The 20,580-nt window shown below is 34.0% G+C and overlaps 1 protein-coding gene across 2 annotated transcripts in view; it reads left to right on the plus strand.

Annotated features, from left to right (window-relative positions):
- The window catches only part of LOC100369107 (RNA-binding protein, mRNA-processing factor 2a-like), a 93,388-nt gene extending 72,875 nt beyond the window's left edge, over positions 1 to 20,513 (plus strand). The window contains exons 3-12 of one of the 2 annotated variants that reach the window (XM_085494518.1): positions 977 to 1,054; positions 3,488 to 3,541; positions 6,214 to 6,276; positions 7,469 to 7,616; positions 9,290 to 9,344; positions 10,651 to 10,759; positions 14,221 to 14,408; positions 15,221 to 15,290; positions 16,111 to 16,218; positions 16,915 to 20,513. In XM_085494518.1, coding sequence (XP_085350644.1) covers positions 977 to 1,054; positions 3,488 to 3,541; positions 6,214 to 6,276; positions 7,469 to 7,616; positions 9,290 to 9,344; positions 10,651 to 10,759; positions 14,221 to 14,408; positions 15,221 to 15,290; positions 16,111 to 16,218; positions 16,915 to 16,971 — 930 coding nt within the window. In that variant the 3' untranslated portion in view covers positions 16,972 to 20,513. The remainder of the gene's footprint in view (positions 1 to 976; positions 1,055 to 3,487; positions 3,542 to 6,213; positions 6,277 to 7,468; positions 7,617 to 9,289; positions 9,345 to 10,650; positions 10,760 to 14,220; positions 14,409 to 15,220; positions 15,291 to 16,110; positions 16,219 to 16,914) is intronic. The other variant, XM_085494519.1, reaches the window with a different exon arrangement.
- Positions 20,514 to 20,580: the final 67 nt, after the last annotated feature.

Consider the following 20,580-nt stretch of genomic DNA (forward strand, 5'->3'; position numbering starts at 1 on the left):
TATACAATATGACCTTGTTTATTCTGCTTGTCGCCCCTCAAAATAAAGCTAAAACCGTATGCGTTATGTATGTCAGCAAAAGTTGCCCCTCAAAATAGTCTTTCAGAGGGTCTAGATTTCAAAATTGTTATGGGGGAACATGCCCCCCCAGTAAGGTCGCACCTACAATGCGACGGATGGTGATCAGACCCCTCTCCTCCCCCTCCCCCATGCTAACTTTTGTGCTGCCTCCTCTGATTCTTGTGCATCACGCGGGATCTCGGGGTGAGCAAGAAATGATACATTTGCACATAAGTCAGCAGCAGAGACAACAGCAACATTCAATGTTATAAACTGCTGTCCAACATACTGTGGAATACTGTAGAATACTTTATTTTCGCTTGGAATTTATTTTCGCTATTTTCGCTGAAGGGATGATTCCGTGAAAATAAAATCCAGCGAATATACTTTTTTTCCTATATTTCATATTAAACTCATCAAAAATCAGTGAAAATAAATTATTCTACAGTATAGCAATATTTAATAGAGAACTCATCATTGCCAAGTAGTCACAAACTATCTTTCATCAGCAATGTGTACTAGTACTGCAATAGTACATTTTGTCCACTCACGTCTAAGGAGAAAAAAAACAAATCTTCACTTTTCAATAACACTTTCGAGTGCTTGCATATTGATGAAATGAAAAAATTAACGAGATATTTTGAGATTTTCAAGTACAATTTTTCTACCACAAGTTTGTCATTGAAAATATTGACACTATCGTATGTTTTCTCGGCTGTTTCATGTCTTGTACATCCTCCCTTCATGTTTTTTACAATATATATATACTTGCCAAACAATTCCAAATTTTGGACAAGAAAAATATATTTTTGTTTATATTTAATATATATAATATATAATTGTAAAACTTATAATATAATTTCAAATACTGTTGCTGAATGATAGCTAATTGTTTATTTTATTTTGTATATTTCAGGTACGGACATTATTTGTCAGTGGCCTGCCCATGGACGCCAAACCCAGAGAGCTATACCTTCTATTTAGGGCATACAAGGTAAGAATAAAACATAAATAGAAAAGCTTTAATCTACTTTAAACCAGCTTGATGAAGTTTGATCTAGCTCAAACCAGCTCAGTGCAATTCGATCTGGTTTAAACCAGCTTGATTCAGTTTGATCTGGTTTAAACCAGTTTGATCTTGTTCAAACGAGCTTAACTGAGTATATTCTGGTCAAACCAGCTTGATTCAGTTTGATCTGGTTTAAACCAGCTTGATTGTTTGAACTGGCTCAAACCAGCTCGATTCAGTTTGCTCTAGTTCATTCCAATGCACTTCAGTTTACCACAATTCACATCAGTTTATTAAAGTGAGATCTGAGAATCATGTGACATCCCTTTATATTGCAAGCACACCTTGTATCCTTAATTAAAGTGTACTGATCAAATGATTATTAAAAAATGACTTTATTCATTCTACATTGGCTTGATATTACTAACACATAGATCATGTCAAGGGATTAAGGATTAGTTCACTTTCTGGATTATCTCCACATATTCATTAGGATGTGTATTGTGATTATATTATATGGAACCATTATATTTGAATGACCCAAGTTATGAATGGTGTACTTCTGAATTGTACACTTTTATTTAACATTTTCACCACCAGACATTCTTGCCCCAATTTTTCTGCATTTTTTTTCTTAAATTCTTCCATATTTGTTGAAATGAACCCTAATTTTGGAACCAACAGACAATATTTGAGTCAATTTTTACTCAAAAAATTTGGATATTTTTGCCTCAAAGTTCTGAAAGAGTGTGCAGATTATAAAAGGGACTATTTTGTAAATTTGTGGTGAAAAGAAGGAACTGGTGGTAAAAAGGTTAAAGGCTAACAAGTCTATATGCAAATGATTGATATTTATAGATTCTGCTTCAGGTTTCTATTTTGATTACCTTATTTTTTTCAACACCAAATTTAATTATAATATATGGGTCTTATAAAATTATTGAACAATGTCGCGTAGTCACAAAATCTGTTATTTAGCATTGACTTCATCAATCATACTTATTTTTTTTTTTTTTTTTTGAATTGTGTGATGACAACATTTACATCAGTGATATCATAGTGACATCATAATGATGTCATTAGTGAACAATATGCTATATATTTTAGTCAATATTTTTTTTCAACAATTTTTTTTTTTAATATATGGTCATCATGATTTGAAAAAGAGCGTGAACCACAGGCTTGTTTTTGCCACTCAAATATTGTTCCCTCACTCTCAGTCATCGTATCTCATGTTCCAAATACCAGTTAAAATGATCACAGATGCAATGACAGTAGATGGTGTACAACAATTATTTTGGGGGGGGGGGGGCAAAAACATTTTCGAGTGGCTTCCTTGCAGCCAGGGAGATCTTGTTGCCAGGGAGATCTTGTTGCCACTTTTCGCTAACAAAGTATCACATTTTACGTAGATATACAAATAACGAAAGAATATAGTAGATTTATTGACAGAATAAATGAAAGTGAGAAAAACATGATAGATGAATCTAATCTGATTTATCATAGATTTATAGTGAAACGAAAAATATGTTGAATAGTAAAAAAAAAGAAAAGCGTATTTAAATTTTGTTAATCTGCAGTAAATGATAATATAAATCTGTGTATGCCTAAAGGAATACATCAAAAGTTGATTAATTCTTAGCTTTGCGGGATTAATTTTGAATTGCCGTAAGCAAATGTAACGATTTCTATTGGTGGAGGCCAAATAATTGTAAATTTAGCCTCTTTTAATACCGCAGAAAAAAATGACAGAAATGTTATTAAATTTCACCCGTAATTAAAAACAAAAATGATTTAATCATAGGGAGTTTTAATAAAGGAAAAAAATGTATTAATAAGTGTAGGTATTACCTGTGGAAGTTGTAAATATTTTTAAATATTGATATTAATTTTAAAGGGCTGTGATTCGCTATCCTTGGGGGCGGACATCCGGGCATTTTCACCGCCTGGCAACCCGCGGCGGTGAAAACAAAGGCCCAAAACTCGCAGAAAACAGTACTTTGGGATGGTTGTTGAGAGTCCCCTGAACAGTGTAACAAGATTAGCCCTACGTGTGTACCATATATGAATTTGGTTGTTCAGGATTACTTCAAAGTTGAGTTTGTGTTGTTTTCTCGAGTTTTCACCGGCTCGACCGGCGTTCCACAGCAGCGCGCACAAAGCCCATAGAAATATGTGGTACAGTGGTGCGCGTCTTAGCAACGTAGAACGTCCGTGACGTAGCTCCGCCCCGGAGGATTGGGAAGTTCTTTTCTATCACCTTATATCCACAAGATTGCTGATTGGATGATGCTACACCAGTAATGTTAGTCATAATTGCTGTCATTGGTGAAGTGACCTTTGGTGAACAGCGCCCTCAAGTAGCCAGATTAGGAAACGTTCCAGCACCGATTAATGAATTTGTGTGTTTATTTTCAGGGATACGAGGGGTCACTTTTAAAGGTGACTGGTAAACAGGGTAAAAATACATCGGTAAGTTGATCATCGTTTATGTGCATTTAAAAACACTATACACGCAGCCCGTGTTTGAATTTTGTGTAAATAAACAATGTATTTTACATGGGTTGTTTACGTCGCTATGAGTCCCATATCGAACAGGACACGGCACGCCGACTGTAGCACTTTAACAGTATATCATGTTATAGAAAACAATTAAGTGGCCTGACCTCTATATAATGACCACCTGTCTATAGTGACTGCTTTTAGACAGTCCCATAAAGGCATAAAGTATGAGCATTCTTCATATGTAGACCACCTGTATATAGTGCCCAAATACCAATAACAATAACCAAATAAAAATAACAATACTTTCGCAGATTCATCTTTGCCCAGAGCCCAATAATATTTAGCCTCCAGTTTATAAAAAAAATTTGTAATTTTCCCCAGCGCCACTATGTGTGTTTATTGTATTTACAATCATGTTAACGCCCTCTTGTGTTCGCTTTACATTTTGCTACGCATGCTCTGTTCTCTCGTTGTGTTTTCCCCGCCATGTTGGTTCTGTTTTCCCGTTGATAAATAAACGGAGTTACTCGCTCGTTAGCGCTCCAACTGAAGTGTCTGGTTGTAGTCCAAGCTCTGTATACAACAGGTCTGTGTCCATACTGGCGCAGTAAAAATTTATTTACTTATTTAATTTTAATTTTGAGCAACTAAAAAAAATGTGCTGTTCTTGCATTAGTACCATCTCATTATCATCTGGAGTTGGAAACCCATGTAAAGAAATCCAACTTCTATTATACCTTGATTTTGTCTATAAAGGCAATTTTAATAAAGCTTGTTGGATGATTTCTATTGACAGGTATCATTTTATAATTGATAGAAATCTGAAATGAGATCCCGCACTTTTTGTGAGTGAAATAATGAAAAATCGAAAGGATGAAAACAACAACAACTAAATGTGAACCATTTGTCATTTGATAAAAAAAGAATTTGTAAGCTTAGGTACTGGGAGAAATTTGCATGCCATGCCATGCCATGCCATGCCTCTACAGGAGTGAAATATTGTCACAATCGGGAAAAATGTACAGACAAGACAATGTGAAAAAAAAAATGCACTGTTCATGCACTTCAAGCCCACCCCCATGATTCCTAATGGTTTACTGTAATTTTCGCTGAACAAATGATTCAGTGAAAATAAAATCCAGTGAATATACCTTTTTTTTATATATTTAACATTCAACTCGTCAAAAATCAGTGAAAATGAAGTCCATACAAAGCATCCAAACTGTTTTTTCAGCAAAAATTAATTTCAGCCAAAAGAAAGTATTTTACCGTACACATTAAATTTTAGCAAGACAATTTGTCATGTGTCATTGTACATGCTGCCTTAACATTAATGGCACATGATCATAACAATTTACATTAAGGAAATTTACAAGACAAGCAAATACATGTAATGTCTTATAAAACCTCATCGCCCGGAAAACAGTTGTACAGTTTTTTTTAGGAAGATCAGTTTTCTTGTGTAAACATCGTTTTGGCATTACTTCATGTGTAACTCAGAAAATCGCCTCACGTGAAACCATCGTAAACGAATGTCAAATTACTGCTTGCCGCATTAAATTTTAACTCGGTAACGTCATCAGAACGCACAACTGTTAGCTCTTCTTTCTTGTTGACATTTTATTTTCGGTGTTTATCCCCAACAAAGCGTAACCGTATCTCCCACACAATGAAAGATAATAACGATTGAAATATGGACCTTCAGCCACAAAGCATGCACAAAACAAGCATTATCGTTATAACGACGGCCGCCTAAAGGCCGAGAACATGAAGACGTGTATACATGATGATAAACTGTACATTAATTGACTCATGATAAGTCATTTTGTTGTTGTTTGGGATTTCTGTTTAAATGTCAAAACTTGTTATTGTGAATATTTTTCCAATCTTTGTGATGAATGTTTCCCTTGATAGCTTGAAGACATTTATAATGATCCCATTTTTGTGGTTTTACTCAGTTCTATTTTAAGGGACAGAACATTTGAATTTTCGAGGGAGATGAATCTTGTTTTAATTTTTTTTTTTCAATTTAAATTTTGTAAGTTATGACTTTCTGATATTTTCCTGAATCAATATTTTTGGAAATGAACTCTAATTTTTGAGCCAACATACAAAATTTGAGTCAATTTTCGGTATTAACGTTAAAAATTTGGCTATTTTTGTCCCAGATTTCTAAAGGAAATTAATTGCAGGCTATAAACGGGACTATTTCATGAATTTGTGATGTAAAGAGGGAACTGGTGCTGAAAAGGTTAAAAATAGTTTGAATTTAACTTCCCTTTATCAGCACCTTTTCAAATTGGGGTTACCTTATTACTGTCCTTAAGTACAAATTATTATTCTAGTATTTTATGTTGCTTACATATTTTCAACAAATGCTAAAATCATAATTTCATTCATATTAATAATGTAATTTGTATTTTGATTGGCTATGGCAAAGATGAACTGCAAGTTCATTGGTGATAGATAGTAATGAGATGATAATAATATGCATATTAAAAGATTGTGATTAGATGTTGAAACCTTTTTTTTTGTAATATTCAAATTTGCATTAATGAGATGCTAATTATATGCATCAGATTGTGATTGGATGTGACAATCATGAGCTCCATAGTGATTGGTTATAATTTTGTTTGCAGCCAGTTGGATTTGTTACATTTGAAACAAGAGTGGGTGCTGAAGCAGCGAAGCAAGCCCTTCAGGTGAGTGTCCCCCTTTTTGCTCTCAAAAATTGTCATAAATTTAGAGAAAGTTAGGTAACATTAGCAACAAAAAAAAGAAAAAAATTGCTTCTTTCCTTGCCATCAAGATTTCTGAATCTGTAGACAGTATTCTACAAATTTAGAAATAGAATGAATTAAAGAAAACTTACAAATATTTGGCGAGAAATTTTAATAGATCAGCAAAAATTTCAGCAAATTAAAACTCTAATTATTAGTTGCAAAAAAAAATAATAACTAAATAATAATAAATATTACCATGAAATTGAATTTCTACATTTTCCACATGCATGTAGCATTTATGCTGAGAATGGTGGCCATTTTGAATATAAACTGGTTTGAACTGGAACCAACCAGAATATTCTGGACAAACCAGTTTGTATTTCAAACTTACTTTTTTCATATGACTAAGTGGAACGAGAATCATTGGTTAAGATTTTTACTAAACAATTTTGAAAAAGAAAACAACAGAGTTGAGTTGTCATTCTTTTTATAAAACGTATTATAATCATTTTTATTGTTTACATATTTAGTTTTATTTTATTAATTCTGCATTAAAAGTGTCCCATCACTTACCTGCTTGTTTGCATGTTCTTTATTAACTCCATGTGTGACCTTGTAATTGAGACATGAACTTTGTACTTTTGCACTTTGCTTGTTATTTTGTCATGGTAACCACTAAATGTATTAACTCGGCTTAATTTACTGTAGTTGTGCTAAAAATCACTTGCTTTACTTTGAGAAACTAGATTTTTCTGCCATGTGGCTTTAAAAATCATCTAATCAAAGCCTTATGGGGGGACAGCATTGTTAACATTTGTCAATTATCAAGATGAAATGTTTTTTTTAATATTGTGAGGCAATGCACCCCTCCTTCCCAAACATGTCATGCATCACATGCACAAAAGCAATTTGCATATCAGTTACAATTTTTTGTGATTGTCCCCCCGACTTGGTCCGGCGAGAATCGTAAAGTTTGTAGTAGTGATGATTTCAGCGCGATCGTAAGACTTGTTGTCTTATTAAATTAAGAATTAGCAAAAAAATTTTACATTTTAATTATGTATTTTGAAAAAAATCACTTCAACGCATGTGCACATTCAAATTGGGTTGATACAGGAAGTAGGATAATCACAATGCATTGTGGTATTGACACATGACCTTTCACCCACAGGGAGTACGGTTTGACCCAGATATACCACAGACTTTAAGGCTTGAGTTTGCTAAATCCAACACCAAAGTAAGCAAGCCCAAACAGTCGTCTCCACAGCCGCCCAATTCACACCAAGCACTTGGACCACATTTAACACCAAGAGAGCCTTGTAAGTACATTCACCTTTCCACTTTCACCTTTCACCCCTCCCATGGCCTCAAGGTCACACCCTCATGATGCTTTGGTCATAAATATGCTCACTTTTTTGTGTGCCTAATGTAGCATTTCACCTTTGACCTCATAAAGTTCAAAGTTCTGACTCACTTTTATTAAGACACAAATTTATTAAATCTCACAATAATGTATGAACTTTGACCCACAATGTGTGTCACCCTAATTGTGCCCTGAAGAGTAATTTGAACTTTGACCCACAGTGTGTGTCACCCTAACTGTGATCTAAAGAGTAATTTGAACTTTGACCCAGAATGTGCGTCACCCTATCTGCGCCCTGAAGAGTAGTTTGAACTTTGACCTACGGTATGTGTCACCCTAACTGCGCCCGGAAGAGTATGTCAATGTCCCGTTGTTGATGATCCCTCAAGGTAACAATACTAGTAGTTACTAGTACAATTTGTTGTTGTTGATTTTAGACTTGTATACTAGTAATTCATCCTTCAAAAAAAAAAACTAGGCACTTGTGCCCCAATACATGTGAACCAATAAGCGGTTAATCATTTTAAAATTGGTTGAGTAGGTTTATTCTCATATTAATGAGGTAATTTGCATATCATTAAGCAGGGGTCCTGTTGTGAAGTTTTGTTATCTTTCACAAAGTACTTCTTATTTATTCGTGAATATTAAATAGGTAATTTGCATATTGTTCCTTTCACCACTATTGCCAACTGTTGCCATCTTTCACAAGTAGTTCGCAATTGTCTATGCATATTAATTAGGTAATTTGCATATCATCAACCTATTCACCACCATTATCAATAGTCGTCACCTTCCACATAATAATGTTTCCATATAGGATTCCAACAAAATTGAACATATTGACCAAAATATTTAAAGTGATATTCAAATTTCTCTTTTTGCTTGACAACTAACAAATATAAATTAGTGAAAACTTGAAAATATTTGGTGAAACAAACAAACAAATCTTGCTGTGATCCATAGTGACCTCCTTTTGCACTTTTCAGTATTGATATTGTATCTCTGACTAAAAGTTATCCCTCTTTTTTTACAAATGGTTCATCCCTAATTGTGTTAGTTTTCATCATCCATTCATTTGAAAAATGATAAGCTCATTTAACGAGTGTGACCAGGGAGTATAGACACCCGTAATTGTCAGATTAATCTCGAGTAACGTCTCAATGATTTTGACGTCCTTTGTTGGGCAGCCATTATTGTTGCCCCTAATGGCTTATTGTGATGGTTGCCTTGGAAATCTATTATCGTTGGAGTCAACTAAAATTACAACATTTCCAATAATGGCTGAATTGCACAGTTGAGTTCCAATTTGAGAATTCGTTTTGTAAATTCATTACAAAGGAGATAAGATTATCGAGGAGTTTCTGTATTCCTGTTGCAAGAAGGTGGACATCTATGACAGAATGTAATGTTAGCAAAGCTAGGGAGGTTGAATGACCATTTCTGGCTCTACCCCTAAAACTGAATGGACTCTTCCCATGTCATGCCACCTGGGGAGTACCCCACTCCAACTACATGGTCTCTTCCAAAGTTGAAAGGTCATACCAGATGGGAGTTTGCTAATTATATATTCCCTGTCTATGTATGTAATGTAAACTGCTGTTTTTTAAAGGTTTGCTTTTCTTTTCTTAGATGATTTAGGTGCAGCTTTTTTCCCAGGTGCTCCGGAAGCATGGGTACATCATCCGTAAGTAATAGAACTTTTGCATGTATTAGCATAAATTACTAATATGGTTTACTTTTGCATATATTAGCATAAATTACCATATGGTTTACATGTAGTTGCATAAATTACCATATGACATTGATCAGTATGTATATGTACAAAACTTAGCATGTCACCATTGTTTGTATTTGCATAAATCAGCAGAATTGCATAAATTAGCATATCACAGTGTGCATGTATTTGCATACATTACCATATGGTATGCATGTATTAGCATAAATTACCACATGGTGTGCATGTATTAGCATAAATTACCATATGATGTGCATGTATTAGCATAAATTACCACATGGTGTACATGTATTACTATAAATTACCACATGGTGTACATGTATTACTATAAATTACCATATGGTTTACATGTATTAGCATAAATTACCATATGGTTGGTCTGCACGTATTTTGCATAAATTAGCATATAGTATGCATGTGCTTGCATAAATTAGCATATCACAGTGTGCATGTATTTGCATACATTACCATATGGTATGCATGTATTAGCATAAATTACCACATGGTGTGCATGTATTAGCATAAATTACCATATGATGTGCATGTATTAGCATAAATTACCACATGGTGTACATGTATTACTATAAATTACCACATGGTGTACATGTATTACTATAAATTACCATATGGTTTACATGTATTAGCATAACTTACCATATGGTTGGTCTGCACGTATTTTGCATAAATTAGCATATAGTATGCATGTGCTTGCATAAATTAGCATATAATGTGCATGTATTTGCATAAATTACTATATGGTATGCATGTATTTTTATAAATTACCATATGGTATGCATGTATTTGCATAAATTACCACATGGTGGGTGTGCATGTATTTTTATAAATTACCATATGGTATGCATGTATTTGCATAAATTACCATATGGTATGCATGTATTTTTAAAAATTGCCATATGGTATGCATGTATTTGCATAAATTACCACATGGTGGGTGTGCATGTATTTTTATAAATTACCATACACTGTCCTTGTATTTTCATAAATTACCATATGACATTGATGAGTATGTATATGCACAAAACCAAGCATATTACCATTGTTTGTATTTGCATAAATCAGCAGAATTACATAAATTAGCATATAATGGTGTGTACAAATTTTCCTAAACTACCATATGATGGTATCAGCATCTCGGTTAAAACAACTTTTTATCCAATCATTTTCAATATTGGATATAAAAAATCAAATTATTGTCTAATTATTAGTTTTTTTTGTTGTTGTTTAATTATTGTAGGTTAGCAGCGTATGCAGAGTTAGGTCCAGCCATGCACCATCCGGCATTTTCGCATCCAGCGTTACACGCTCAGGTACAAGGCGACCCTCCAAAGCTAACGTATGTGGTGGTATGTCTGTCATTTGTACCCAAATTGTGCACTTATTTATTTCGTGATAAAATCTCACCACGGGCCATGACGCATCACTTAGTCAACAACCCATTTCTTATTCAATCTCATTCATATGCTTGGAGTACAGATTGCCATGACAACCATTTTGTGCTGCTCATTTTTAGATCAATCTACCAAAAAAAAAAAAAAATGGTATGAACCAAAATGTTGGGTTGCCATGGACACATAGTACTTTGAAATGCACATCAGCACATCACCTTGGAAACCGATTTATTCATGTAGTGTATAGTTGAGGAGACTGTAGCTTTCTGGATACTAAACTCACCCACTGGGAGCACAGCACTCACCCCCGGAAACAAGTGCACAGATATACCAATCACCCTTTATCACTGTACATGTGGGACAAACCATTACCCAGAATAGGGGTATATAATTTTTCGCCCTTCACCCCTTACTGTGAATGGTTTCTCCCACATGTGAACATATTGTAATGCTATTTATATAAATAAATGAACTGAATTCTGGGTAATTGCGTTTTTCGATGGGTATTGATTACCCTTCATGCAATTTCTTTATATTTGGTTTGACTTGCTTTTTCGTTAATTTCATCATTTTTCCCAGATTTCATTTTGTTTGATTTTTTTGTGAAATGTGATTATGCTGAAATGCATCACAACTACTGCAGCATACTTTGTTTTATCTGAAAATTTGTTTTGGATGATACACATTTTTATAAATTTAAAGGAAAAAAAAAAATTTCATTTTGCAAAATAGGTTCATGATTTAAATAAAATAAAGTTTGCTGCAGTTACAACAAGTTTTTTTTCATTAATCTAGGGGAGCTGATTCGAAAATATGCAAATTGCACACCTGGTATGATAAGAACCTCTAGGACTATTCGAATTTTTAACTTTGAACACATTTTTTTGAACTTTGCTACCATGGAATGTTTTTCACGAACACTAAGTTTAAAATTACTATTCACAAAAGAAAACTATTTATTCTTAACAGTTGGTCAATTTGCATATTAAGGGTCCTTTAACTATTTGGGGAAAAACTTATAAACCCCTTAACTACTTGATTCTATGGATCCTCACAGCAGCCACATATTTTTTCTTTCTTTTTTTTTCTCTTTACCTCCCGCTTCGCCACAGCCCTCCACTTCACACTATTTTCCCACCAGTAAGTTTTCGTGACTCGATGGCCATTCCAAGATAACACATCGCTTTCAGGTAGCCAATTAAACAACAGTTATTTTTCTCTCTCTTCATCATTAGAACCCGCTATCTTAATTGGAATCGGCACTGAGATCACACCTGCACATTTTGCATAGATACTGAAAATTGCATGACGCAAAAAAATAGAGAAAGCTGCGATTTTTTTTTTATGACAAAATAATTATTATCCATGAATGCATGATGCATAACAAATTAAAAAAAAAATTATCCAATTAAACGAAAATTAAAACACCTATTAAATTATGAATAATTTAAAGAAACTGAGTCATTAATAAATTTAATTTTAGCACCTCTCAAGAGATTAATGACCATTATTTACCTCAGCTGATTCTATGTATTGGGGGGGGGGGGTCGTCATCTGCGCTCGCGCGGGAATTGAGTCCCAAGCGATGATAACAACACACGTTTAAAATGCAAATGCTCATGGGTAGACGCTTGTTTGTCAACAATGACACGCTATGGCCATCTGACGCATGCATAGGTGACGACTCCCCCACTTTAATACTCAGCGTTCTTATTCATGTGCGTTACTAAACTAAGTATATTAGAGTATTACTCCCATAATGCACTTTTTTCAAAGACCTGATAAAAGAAAATATAAAATATAAAAGAAGCATCATCTCAATGAAAAAACATAAATCTTTGAAAAAGTGTTTACTTGTATTTATTCTGGCGATAAGATGCTTTAATAAAAAAATGTAAACATCAAACTGAGACTTTTTATTTTTTAAATGTCGACATTTATTCTACTAAAATTTTTTGAATTTTCAATTTATAAATGTATAACATTTTTCAATATGTATTTAATTGCAAAAAAAGATATATAACAATGCTCCAGGTTTATTTTGTGAATGGTGGCAAAAACTTTCACTTATTTAGGTTTGTTATTCTTTATTAATAATAGGAATAGCACCCTCATTATTCAAAATAATAAATTTCATTTCCTTCATCATGACAGTGACACAGCGCCCTCAATTGGTGAAAGTTGTAAATTGATAAATACCATAAAGATGAATATAAATTTCCCATTTATATCCATGGATTTTTCAGAGTAAATATATAGGGCTGGTGGTCAGAATTAATATTTTTTTTTTTTTTTTTTTTTTTTTTTTGAGAAATGAAACAAAACAAAATGAATGTAGTCTGCTTTTAAATTACATCATCCTGGTATGATCATTGATGATTCTTGAAAATGTGTCAAGTCATGTGACCTGACATGGTAGAGGTCATGTGACATTATCAATTAAAAAATACTCATAAATGCAAATGCCATGGGATTCAAAAACTTGAAAATAGTACAGTAAAAAAAATAAATAAATAAATTAGTGTTGGTCTAAATATTGAAAGACATAATTTCCATCCTAGAAACATGCAAATCAGATTTAATATCACTATGGTAACATTTGCATATTTTTGATGAAAGGTAAAACAAAAATGAAACAAACGAAAACTATATAGTAAACTTCAGTTTGAGTTTTCTTCATTTTAATTCATTAATATTATTTTTTTAACTAAAAATGCACTAATGATTTGCATAAAAAAAGTGCAGGCTATTAATATGATATACTGCACTCTGTGATGTCACAACATAATTTAAGCTCTCTTTCATCGACACTGCATTCATCCCATGTGCCTTTCGCCCTCTATTAGGAGCAGACTTAATTCTTTTGTTTTTATGTTAATTATAATTTTATGGGCTGCAGCTGTTGTTTATCATGTGACAATGTACATATATAACAACGCTGAACCTTGCAGTCTTCACAACATCACCATGTCCCATCATGCACTTGTTTGATGATGTAATCAATATTGTGGCCTAAATAAAAATTTAAATTGAAATCACCAGAACCAATAGAATTGTGTCGACTTATTTAAGACCCAGACTTTGTGAAGAATTTTAGGCCCCCTAACTTTGTGAAGAATTTTAGACCCTCTAACTTTGTGAAGAATTTTAAATCTATTTCTGTTTGAAAAAGATGAGCCATGGACAACTAGGCCCCAAATAATTTTTTTTCAAAAATGTTTGAATATAAATTAATAAACAATGATTATGATTAGGAATTCCATTTTTGTTGTAATACCTTTTTTACATGTACATTGTTTTGGTCATTTTGTCATCGCTATGGTGATATTGTGAAGAAGACTCGGGCAGCACCTCACACTACTTTCATCTTTAAGCATGTTGTTAACAAAAAGAAATTCTTTGTTTGCCTTCCGCAGCCACATCCCGCCCACCCAGTCATTGCACCCTCTCACCCCCATGCACCCATACCACAACCGCCCTTACCAGCAAGTATTGCGAATGCAATGGCAGCCGTGACAGGAAGCAATGCCCCCTGCTCCACCCTTTTTGTCGCCAATCTGGGAACCCACACCACAGAAGAGGAACTCAGAGAACTTTTTGGCAGGTGAGTCAGTTTTTTGCTCTAAAAAAATTGGTGTTAAAGGGTGGTGGTCATCATTGTTGTTGCCATCATCCTTGCTGTTATCATCCTAGCTGTTGTTGTTTTTATTGTTGTTGTTGTCTTAATTGTTGTTGTCTTCATTGTTGTTGTTGTTGTTGTCTTCATTGTTGTTGTTGTCTTCATTGTTGTTGTTGTCTTCATTGTTGTTGTTGTCTTCATTGTTGTTGTTGTCTTCATTTTGTTGTTGTTGTCAGCGTTGTCATTCTCATCGTCCTTATTGTCATTGTTGTCATCCTTGTCGTCATCAATGTTGTCATTGTCATCCTCGTCATCATTGTTGTTGTTGCCATCATCGCCATTGTTGTTGTCGTTCTTGTCATCATTGTTGTTGTTGTTGCCCTCGTCGTCATTGTTGTCGTTCTCTTCGTCATTGTTGTCATTCTCTTCGTCATTGTTGAGTTTGTTCTCGTCATCATTGTTTTTGTTGTCCTCATCGTCATTGTTGTCATCGTTATTGTCATTGTTGTTTTCATCCTTGTCATTGTCATCTTCATCATTGTTGTCATCTTTGTCATTATTGTTGTCGCCATCGTTGTTGTCATTGTCATCATCCTTGTCATGAGGTGTGCATTTAAATTTCTAGATTTCAAACTGTACAATTACTATGAACATAGTAGTTTTGTGATAAACACCTGAAAATCTTGTCAAATAATTAATGCTATTGTCAAAATTGTTGGAAGTTAAATCAATTTTGAAAAATACAATTCACAGACAGTTCGGCATAATTTATTTTGTCTTTCTTTTCTATCTCCTAGGATACCAGGTTTCAGTAGATTACGATTGCACAACAAGGGTGGAGCCCCATGCTGCTTTGTAGAGTTTCAAGTAAGTATGCTCATTACATGGCCCAGTTTAAGTATGCTCATTACATGGCCCAGTTTAAGTATGCTCATTACATGGCCCAGTTTAAGTACTCATTACATGGCCCAGTTTAAGTATGCTCATTACATGGCCCAGTTTAAGTATGCTCATTACATGGCCCTGTTTAAATATACTGGAGATTTGCCCATTTCGTTTAAGATCAGGACAAATGACATCATTTGTATCAACCAGCACTACAAGTGTTTTCGTATGATAATCTCACATTTGTCTCAGCTGTATCTCCTATTTTATGAGATGGTAAGATTGGGATTGAACTGTACTAAAGTAAATTACATTGGAAATGCAGCATAACACATCAAAGTTGTAGCATCACACATCAAAGTCACAGCATCACACATCAAAGTAACAGCATCACACATCAAAGTCGCAGCATCACACATCAAAGTCGCAGCATCACACATCAAAGTTGCAGCATCACACATCAAAGTTGCTGCATCACACATCAAAGTTGCAGCGTCACACATCAAAGTTGCTGCATCACACATCAAAGTTGCAGCGTCACACATCAACGTTGCAGCATCACACATCAAAGTCGCAGCATCACACATCAGAGTCGCAGCATCACACATCAGAGTCACAGCATCACACATCAGTCGCAGCATCACACATCAGAGTCGCAGCATCACACATCAGAGTCGCAGCATCACACATCAGAGTCGCAGCATCACACATCAGAGTCGCAGCATCACACATCAGAGTCGCAGCATCACACATCAAAGTTGATGTCATAAAGTAATTTTGTCTTTTTGCCTCCTTCCTGTAGAATGTTGTATTTGCATCACAAGCACTAAATCAAATGCAGGGTCAGGTGATGTTTTCCAGTGATCGCGGTGGACTTCGTATTGAATTTGCCAAGAATAAAATGGGCGAGGTGAGTTGATGAACTTTGTACCATGTGAGGGACGCTGTTGCCAGAAGTCAGTGAGGGCACAGTTGCTTGTAGTCAGTTTTGCTGGTTCCCATCATCCCTTGCGAATGGCAAGTAGAAAACAGGTACCTAGTGATTGACATAAAGTTTCAATGGGCCAGGATTTCAGCCTGACATAATCTGAAAATATTCTAATATTCGTTTTTCGTAAATAAGTTTTCATTACTGCAATAACATTATGGCCATACATTCTGCCCGCTTAAACTTCATATTTAAGATATGTCTGGCATTTCTCTCTGTTTCTGCGCAAATTGATAACAAAAGAAACATTTTTTGTTATTCACCTGACTTTCATGAACATGAGCGTAGGGAATGAGCATAGGCACTGACATCAGGTAACCACGGGAAATAGAACAAACAAGAAAGTCATGGGCCAATCATAATGCTGGAACCATTACTAGTTACCTGCCTTTTGAGGCTTGGTGTGTCATGAGACTTGAGGCGGGAACCAGCGAAGTAGTCTGTGAGGGCGCTGTAGCCATCAATCTGTGAGGGTACTGTCATTTGGATGAACAATATTCTTTATGGAGTTGTCATTTTGCAGACATTTTGCACCGTATTTCCTTAAATCTTGTTCAGTTATTTAAATCATGTCCAGCTCTTTACAGAAAATCGAATTTATTCTTCTTCTTTTCACAGCCCCAAACTCGACCTGGTGAAAACAACATGGCTGCTGTTGTTGTTGCCGCTCATTAGTTGCAGTGATCACTGGATTTGACATGACATGACCCTCTACCCTTTGAACTCTGACCACCCGGAGCACATCATACCACAACCTCAAGATATTTACCAATGAGGCCATATCCTTAACCTTTCAACTCTGACCTAGATGTCATTACTATGGTGACAATGTCTCTAAGTTAGACTAGTCATGAGTTGTGTCACTATTGTGTAACATGACAGTGATAGACAAATTTTATAGGTCAATATTTTCTTTTGTCTCATTTTGTTACAAAGTGTGTTTCTTTCGTGAAAAAACGCAGGGTCTTTTGTTATTTTAATTGTAGGTCACTTATTTTTTCTGAAATGTGGCATGAAAAGCTCATAACTTAAATAAGTATAGCTGAATTTTAAAATGTTTTCTCCTTACTGTCTGTAACCCTTTGAGTGCTACAATCTTTGGCAGCAAAATGTCAGTGCAACACTTTGCCTGTTGGTAAATTCAAATGTTTTGATAATTTTGATTCAAATGAGCATAAGTTCATTATGGCTACCGGTATATGTTTTGATCAAAATTTTGGAAAATTCAAATTTTTTGGATAATTTTGATTCAAATGAGCATAAGTTCATTATGGCTATATGTTTTGATCAAAATTTTGGAAAATTCAAATTTTTGGGATAATTTCGATTCGAATGAGTATAAGATCATTATGGCTATATTTTGTGATCAAAATTTTGGAAAATTCAAATTTTTTGGATAATTTTGATTCAAATGAGCATAAGTTCATTATGGCTATATGTTTTGATCAAAATTTTGGAAAATTCAAATTTTTTGGATAATTTTGATTCAAATAAGCATAAGTTCATTATGGCTATATGTTTTGATCAACATTTTGGAAAATTCAAATTTTTGGGATAATTTCGATTCAAATGAGTATAAGTTCATCATGGTTATAAGTTTTGATCAAACTTTTTGGATAATTCAAATTTTTTGGATAATTTTGATTCAAATGAGTATAAGTTCATTATTGCTATATGTTTTGATCAAAATTTTGGAAAAAATTATAAAAAAAAAATTGTGATGGTGAAAAGATGGCTTTAGTGTTCAAAGGGTTAAACCTTTTCCCGCCAAAAATCTTTAGTGGCAAGTGAGTCAAGCAGTTACCATTTTTCTTGATTGAATTTAATTCATTCTGTAACCATTTTCTGTTTTTTTTGAGTAATAGATGTTGCATATTTCATTTATGAACACTAAACTAAATTTTTGGGAAAATTCAAGAAATTTGAAAATTTATTGAGTGTTCATGAGTAAATATATTGTTGATGCAGTGAATATCGTACTTGCATCAAAACAAAACATTATTCCATCAAAAAGTTAAAAAAATAATTTTAGTGGGAAATGAACAGGCAAGGCAGCATATTTGTTAAAACGATATTGTCATTCTGTGGGGGGCATTATAGTTTATACGAATATGCTCCAATACTGGAAAAACATTTTAAATGATTTTGTTTTTTGAAAAAAAAAAATATTGACCAAAATCCTAAATACAATATATTTGGTTTGGGATGAGACAATAATTTATTAGATATTTGCACCTGCGAAGTGACCTGCTCTCCCTCTATTTTCAATGGATTTGTCCTAATGCATATGGACTTGGCTATTATTTTCAAGGGGTGGCAAGGTTACTGAAGAGGGACCAATTAGGCATTTGGCTAGTTTAGTTTTGCTTTGGTTAAAAAGTGCCCGAAAAAACATTTTTTGGAGTTTATGAAATACACACAGGAACGAAAATCTATGATCACCATTTTTGAACATTATTTTTCACAATAAACCCATTTTTTTCATGAATTGCCTGCAATTACTGTACATTTCATATATAATAATAAACAAAAAAAATACCAACATAAAAGTTGTTGAGACATTAAGCGGTCGGTTTATTGTTCAGTTGACACGCTACAAGATTTTATCAAATTGTCCCTCAGCCCATCCACCTTCACACCCCCACACACAATGTTGTAAGCCATAGAAAATTATGTACAAGTGAAGATTTCAATTCACTTCACTTTTTTTCATGGGAAACAGAATTTCTTTAGACTGGAATATTCATTGGAAATAGAAGTTTGTGAGCTTTAGCATTTTTACATTGAGTTGTTTTAGTAAAAACTTTATTTTGTTATTACTGACAGCAACAATAATCCAAAATGGTGGTTTCCAAAATGGTGCCATCCAAAATGGCCGTTTCCGAAATGGTGCCATCCAAAATGGTCGTTTCCGAAATGGTGCCATCCAAAATGGCCGTTTCCGAAATGGTGCCATCCAAAATGGTCGTTTCCGAAATGGTGCCATCCAAAATGGCCGTTTCCGAAATGGTGCCATCCAAAATGGCCGTTTCCGAAATGGTGCCATCCAAAATGTCCGTTTCCGAAATGGTGCCATCCAAAATGGTCATTTCCAAAATGGTGCCATCCAAAATGGCAGTTTCCAAAATGGTGCCATCCAAAATGGCCGATGGTAACATCCGAACTGGCATGCACAGTGACATGCAGAATGAATGCAGCCTCATTCTGTAAACACCAACTTCAACTTTTTTGTATTTCCTGAACTTGTATTTTGAACTTGTATTTTCGTGGCACTTTTTTTTGGTAATATAGACTAGATATTTTTATTACCCTTTGTCCAGTGTTTGTATGAAAAAAAAACTTAATAAAGTTGAACATTTTGTGTCGGGAAATTTTTAGAATTGTGTTTACAAGCAAAGATTTTGTTTATGTGTAAACATGGTGGTGTTTACAAGTTTAGCTCCTTGTAAATATTTATCTGAAACTCGTGTATAGTTGCTGACAACCAAAATGGCTGTTATTTATTATCAAAATACTATCAATAATTATCAACAAATATCAAGCGTTATCAAAAATTAAACGAATCTTGCCCAAAATGAAGTTTACAACAAATTTTTGATGAGTTTTTGTGACTTTGGGAAATAAATTTATTAATTATAATAATTGTCTTTTGAGAAAAATTATAAGGAATTTAAAGAATTTTGTCTAAAATGGTTTTATAGCAAAATTCTAACAAAAAATGTGTAGAGTGATTGTATTGATTGTTTTTTTTTCTTATTTTTGTTGATTTCTGAAGAAGCAAGTAATAATTTGTAAATTTGTAGGTATCTGAATTGTCTGTCCTCCTGGCTCCTTAGTGCAGTGATTTTGTGGTTGGAATAATTTTCCTATTCCTAAGTGGTCCTTTTTTCCCAAATGTTTGTAGTTTCATTCCTCCAGTGATATATTTCTTTATATAGGAGAAACACACTTGTTCTCATTCGCATATTGGAAGCCAGTTTTCATATTGAAAGAAAGCAAAAACAGGAAGCTTTTTTTTTCTGTGCGAATGGTCTGTTTTTACAAACATTGATTTTGATAGATTTGTGATTTGACATGACCTTTGAACCTTGACCTATCATTTGATGTGATTGTCTTCAATTATAAGAAATACTATAGTAGGTTTTTACCATCAACATTTCATTGTTTATTACATTTCCTTTATATTTTAATAAAATGAAGGAAGTTAAAAAATGTAAGAGTTCTTGTTTTATTTGCATACCATAAACTGTGCTCCCATATGAAAATTTCTGCTTACAACTCTTT

This window comes from Saccoglossus kowalevskii, chromosome 20 (genome assembly GCF_978046115.1).
Source record: "Saccoglossus kowalevskii chromosome 20, keSacKowa6.1, whole genome shotgun sequence".
NCBI lineage: Eukaryota > Metazoa > Hemichordata > Enteropneusta > Harrimaniidae > Saccoglossus > Saccoglossus kowalevskii.